Below are 6,000 nucleotides of genomic sequence, written 5' to 3'. Positions count from 1 at the left end.
ATGGAAAGCAAAATAAAGCATATTGGAAGAAAAACATTAAATATGACCCAGAATATCTAATTCTGTTTTCCGAATCCACTGTTTCTGTTGCCCACATTTGGAGCTGCGAAGCCCATCTCGCTCTTACCCCTCGGTGTCTGTGGATGGTCAGGCTAGATGGTGCTGGTGGCTCGGTGATCGGTGAGTCTCAGTGTGATGGAGGCGGAGCTTACCGACTCCTGTAGAGCTGCACCGGAGCCACAGACGCCTCCTTCTCCTCGGTTTAAAGTTCCTGACCACATTCAAGCAAACTGTCCTGACTGCAACAGGCTGTGGTGGCTCCTGGTGTGCGTGTCTATGCCTGAACCCCATATTCTTCCCATGGAGGGGTATTTTAGGAGCAAGACGTCTTTGGCACACCAAAGGTGATAAGCTGAAGCTCTTCAGAGAAAGTGGGCAAACAGGAGACAGCTGCCGGTGATGCCTCCTCTTGTACCCCACCGTTGGCAGGTCCAGCAGCATCACAAGCTTGAGGAGGACTATGCTCATGGAGCAGAGGGGGTAGGAGACATTGAGTCAGCAGCAGCAGACCAGTGGTAGCTGGTGCTACAGATTCCACAACATCATCTGCCCCAAAGCTCCATTTCGCCTCCTGCTGGACATCACAAGAACTCTCTCCGTCAAGGGGCTGATTCTTTCGGCGGCTCCATGCACGATTTCGGCTGAAACCATGTCTGCTGGTCTGGGGCAGGCGATCCACGATGGCCCCGTGGTGGCCAGGAGCTGCCCTGCTTTCAACTAAAGCTCCACGGAAACTCGTGTTCCTCTTCACGCTGTCCCTGTCTGTCACTTACCTCTTCTACAGCCTGCTCAGCTGTTACAGTTCATTGCAGTTCCCTCTGCAGGACACGGGGGTCTATCTGCAGCCAGAACCTGGGATTAGCCCAGAGGGGACAATCAGAACAGCTTCTCAAAACCCTGAGACCCCCAGGAGAGAAATTCTTTATATCCCCGAAGTTGAGACCCCACAAGGACCCAGAGAGAGGAAAGGTGGGGATTCTAAAGTCAGCAGCAGGAGCAGCTCACCGGAGGTACCTTTGAAGTCCCAACCAGGAATAGAAAGGAGTCGGGGGACCTTTGGTGGCTCCAGGGATTTTGTGTCTTTGTCTACAGTAAGTGGATCCAGCAGTTTTGAGTCCCCTCACTCGTCCTCAGTCGGCACAGAAGACACTAAGTTACAGTTGAGACCCTCGTTCATTACTCCAACTTTTAGGAGGATCAGCGATGTGGTCCCTGAGTCTGGAATCTTTGACTCATCTGGACCTGATCGGAGGACCAGGACTTCTGGCGCTGGAGCTGCAGCTTCTTCCTTAAAATTAGGATCCAGCACCTCGGAGAGCGCTTCAAACATCTTCTCCACTACAGTGGGAGTCAGGACTCCCATAACCTCCTTTATATCGAGAGCAGGTAAACCAGATAAGGCTGCTACACTCCCATCTTCCTTAGAGATCAGGACCTCGGACAGCGCTCCCTTCCCCTCCATAGCAGAGAGATACAGCACCTCGGACAGCGCTCCCTTCCCCTCCATAGCAGAGACATCCAGCAGCTATAAGAGATCTCCCGTTCTCTCCATAGCAGATACATTCAGTACCCCTGAGAGAGCTCCTGCCCTCTCCATAACAGAGACATTCAGCACTTCTGAAAGCCACCCTGTCCCCCTTGGAAATCTGGGACCCAGCACCCCAGATAGCAATCCCAAACCCCCCATTGCCTTTAAATTAAACAGCTCAGAAAGCTCTCCCATAACCAGCCTCTCTGTTCATATAAGAGCCCATCCTTCATCTCATGGTCTAGCAACAGAGAATCTGATTAACCCCAGCGAGATCCCCTCTGTGTCTGATTACAAATCCAGCAGCACTACAGATCCATCTCCTGCAACTTCACTATACAACCCAACACGCCTGTGGCAGAGTTTTAGCAGGACTGACAGTATATCTCCTCCTGTACAAGACGGTATATTATACCCTGAAGTCAGAGACTACAGTCGAAGTCCTACAAAATCATACTCTGGGATATCAATATCTACTTCAAAGGGGAACTCAGGATACCTGGAGCCTCCAGGTAATGAAATTCAGCCAGGTATGTCTAGGTGGGATAGGACTCCTTTGGCTGCAACAGAAATGATTCCAGAATCTCAAACTGGATTTGGTGAGAGAGACCCTCAGGAATCCAGCACAACCGAGGAGGACCTCAGTCGGAGGAACTTTGTCAACAGCACTGTTGAGTATGGGGAGAAAAAACTGCCCCAGGCAATTATTATTGGGGTGAAAAAAGGAGGCACCAGGGCTCTACTGGAAGCTCTTAGAGCCCACCCTGATGTCAGGGCAGTTGGTGTAGAGCCTCATTTTTTTGATAGGAACTATGAGAAAGGTCTGGAGTGGTACCGGTAAGTACTTCCAAATAATGAGGATCCCCTTTGTTTTATGTCCTAAAAATATGTTGTAATATTTTTTTTCCAGTTAGATCAGTAAAGTATTATTACATGCATGTGAATGACTTGTGAGCCTAGCTGATGATGTAGTAAAGAAAATACCAGTGTAGTACAGGGCTTCCCTTAACCCTTTATAGTAATTCTAACAGCCTTCTTGCTTGTTTGGTTAAAAGAGGTCAAATAATTACTAAAAATGTTACCTTGATGAACACTGCCTCTAAATGATGAATTGTATGATACATACTAACAAACCCTGCTGGGTAAATGTGTTTAGATGTTACATGACCTCATACTGATATCAATACCTCTCTAGGGAGATATATACATGCAATTAACATAGCTATGTAATTTCAGGGATGGATTGGTGTCAGTTTCCTTTGTGCCTATATGTGATGGCTCAGCAGATGCCTCATTTTTTACTTATTAGTGTTGGAGAGTGTATTATTATTATTATTATTATTATTATTATTCACTCAGCATCTGCATTTTCTAATGTGCTACATAAGAGGTCCTTGAATATGTGAAAATTCACATAAATATTACAATATATAAAAGTAACTTTGTGCATTTCTAGCACAATTGTTACTCTGCAAACTGGTGTGTGGGGAGGTGATATGAAACAAACCATGGCAAGAGTGGAAACAATAGAAATTTTAGAGAGGAAAAGAAAAGGAACATATCGGATGAGTTATAGTCTCATAGATCTGAAGACCTATATTAATAGATCTAGATCACGTTATTCAAGTTGGAGTTTCAGAATCATAAATTAATGTTGGCCAATCTCAGATCTACAGGATCTCAATTGCCTTCTTTATTAACAGTTACAGCCTACAGGTCATTGATTATGCATGAATATGCTTTGGAGGCTTTGTTTGGCCTCCTCAATCCTCATGAATGGTTTTTGGTTGTTGATTTTAGTTTAACCGAAATTCTGGGCTTCTATTTTCTTTGCTGTCAGTAAATCCATGTATTTTGTCCCCCCCCCCCCAAGAAGAGCTGAGCAGTGTTGTTAGCGTCAAGTTCAAGTTCAAGTCATCACCTAACGTGATATATACATGACAACCAAATTGTTAGAGATACATTACAGTCACATTGATACATCATTATTACCTGCAAGGAGAAGACTTCTGTATCACAGATTCATATCTCTGTGTTACCATCCTTCACATTTTCTATATCAACTTAATTCCTTGGATGTCACACGATTGGTTGGCATGTGCAGGTGTTAACCAAATCCCAACAAATCTGTCATAAATACTTTCTTTACCTATTGCGTTGTACCCCACTCCAAAGTAAGATGCTTGTTGGTTGGCCCAGATGTTGACTTTACTGTAATAGGTGGTGATCACTGGAGTCCTCTAAGCAGTATGGCCCCTTCAATTAGTTTGGTTAACATATAGAGGTAACTCCAAATGTGTTCTAATTAATAAATCAACATTAACTACGCATGGTCTGTGTCTATAGCATATGCAGCATAGTAACCGAGACTCAAGTCCATCAAGTTCAAGGAAGAATTAAAAAATAAGAGGGCATGAGAACTATCGTCTTGTATACCAAGCAGACATATTGTTCTCATGACTTGGCATGTATACCCTCCAAAACTAAGAAGTGAAATGGAAAATGGAATTAGGCCAATTTAAATACTAATTTTTGCATATCATTTTTTTTCTTTAATGTGGTTTAATTTCTCACTTCACACTGAGCCACAGGGATTATCGTAACAATCGCAGCCCTGCTTGATTTCTTTCACTTAACGTTATAACGTTATTCCCGTCTTTGTAGTTATACTGTTTCTGTTCTGCATAATTCTGTGAAATCGGTTATAGAAACATTGTAGGTGAAAGTGTTGCGGCAGACAAAGGGTTATAAAAAGAATAATTGCCTAACCTGACAAATGCATTTTTCGATATTTCCCTTTGAATATAATGTTGCAGTTCTATGATGTTTCTAACGCAAAATACCATTTACCCTGGCAGAAGTAAGTAGGAACCACGTAGAGTCTGTATAAGCTCAATTAAACGTGTATGGTTTGAAAGCCCTACGTTTAATGCAATTTCCCCACATGTATAACCTAATACAAAGACCATTATGATGAAAAACTAAAGAAGGATATTACATCACTTAGAAATCAGCGCTGCAAAGTCTCTCGTGTGTCACTTACCCCACGTCAGCTACAGACTTCAGACACACAGTTTGCCATTGGGAATTAAAAGCTTTGTTCAAAGCAAACATAGAATCTGATGGCAGATCAGACCCATTCGGCCCCATCTAGGCTGCCTATTTTTACTGCTGTAAAGAGCGTAATCAGTCCTTGGTCTATTCAGGAGCCATATCCCTATAACACGCATGTTTAAATTCCCACGCTGTATTAGCCTTTACTGCACTGGCCGGGAGGCTGTTCCACTTATCTACTACCCTCTCGGTAAAGTAAAATAAAACTCCCTTACATTAAATCTAAGCCTAAGCCTTATATTAAACTTAAACCCCCGGTTTTACATGACGACCTCTTTTTCTAGCATCCTTCTCCTACATCACTACTCATTATGAAAAGCCAACAGTGAAATGTCTACCCATTAAGAAGGGCTAAGCTGGCCCTGTATAATGTATAACTGAATGTGTAAAGAAACTTTGAAGAGATTTCACTGATTCAACTATGCATTATACAGGGCCAGCCAAGCTAGTACTGCAGAAGAAACTCACTGGGGTTGGCCCTTCATAATGTGCAGTGAAGTCAAGGAGCTGAAACCTCTGCTGCAAACTCGTTGGTCAACTCTCCGTTTAGTGAATAGACTCCATAAACCTCCTTTATCTCAATAAGATCCACTAGTCCCTGAGTACAGCTTTCTCTTGGAGTACGAAACAGCTATCATCATGATCGTTATTCACCATCATTTAGGCACAATAGTGGATTCTAAAAGTGCCTGCTATATAGAACAAGGTCCCTAATAAAGTGCTTTGTAATCAACATAGCATCACCCAGTGATTCCCTAACAATTTCACTGAAACCAAGTTAAATGGAATCTGCAAAAACATTCCTTATTGAGTCTTTTGTCTTCTTAAATTTACATCCGATGCAGCTCTCCATCTGTTTTCCATCTACACACAGGGCTGTCTTTAAGACACCTTGTGGACAGCTCTGCTTGGGGAGTCCCCAAAAGTTCTTCAAGCACCCTCACATCTAGGCTCTTCTCTCTCCAATGTCTCCTATACAGGAATCCCTCCATCACATCATCCCTTCTTTTCCTACCTCCATCTCAACTCTTATACCTTATCTTCCATTTACTTTTGTCAGGCACAATGGCTAGTTGGTGTGGTTCCCTGTTGTGATGGGCAGTTGGACCTTTATCACTGCCTTAAAGGTGGCCATGTCCATACCTCTCTTAGGTATAAGACTCATTTAACTAGGCAGGTGATCATCAGGGTTAGAGCTCCGCAACAGCTGGACGGCTGACGATTCCTGCTGTTTTGTTTTTGTACTTTGAGCGACTGTGAATGGTTTGAATTTTTTTTACAATGGACAAGTTGGCAAT

General features: G+C 43.4%; 1 protein-coding gene across 1 annotated transcript in view; it reads left to right on the top strand.

Moving 5' to 3' along the window:
• The first annotated feature begins 276 nt into the window (after positions 1-276).
• LOC128501325 (heparan sulfate glucosamine 3-O-sulfotransferase 4-like) overlaps positions 277-6,000 on the top strand; it is a 64,087-nt gene continuing 58,363 nt past the window's right edge. The window contains exon 1 of the mRNA XM_053470759.1: positions 277-2,425. Coding sequence (XP_053326734.1) covers positions 741-2,425 — 1,685 coding nt within the window. The 5' untranslated portion in view covers positions 277-740. The remainder of the gene's footprint in view (positions 2,426-6,000) is intronic.

The sequence above is a fragment of the Spea bombifrons genome, chromosome 7, assembly GCF_027358695.1.
Source record: "Spea bombifrons isolate aSpeBom1 chromosome 7, aSpeBom1.2.pri, whole genome shotgun sequence".
Taxonomy (NCBI): Eukaryota; Metazoa; Chordata; class Amphibia; order Anura; family Pelobatidae; genus Spea; species Spea bombifrons.
This window is presented reverse-complemented; position numbering and strand designations above follow the sequence as displayed.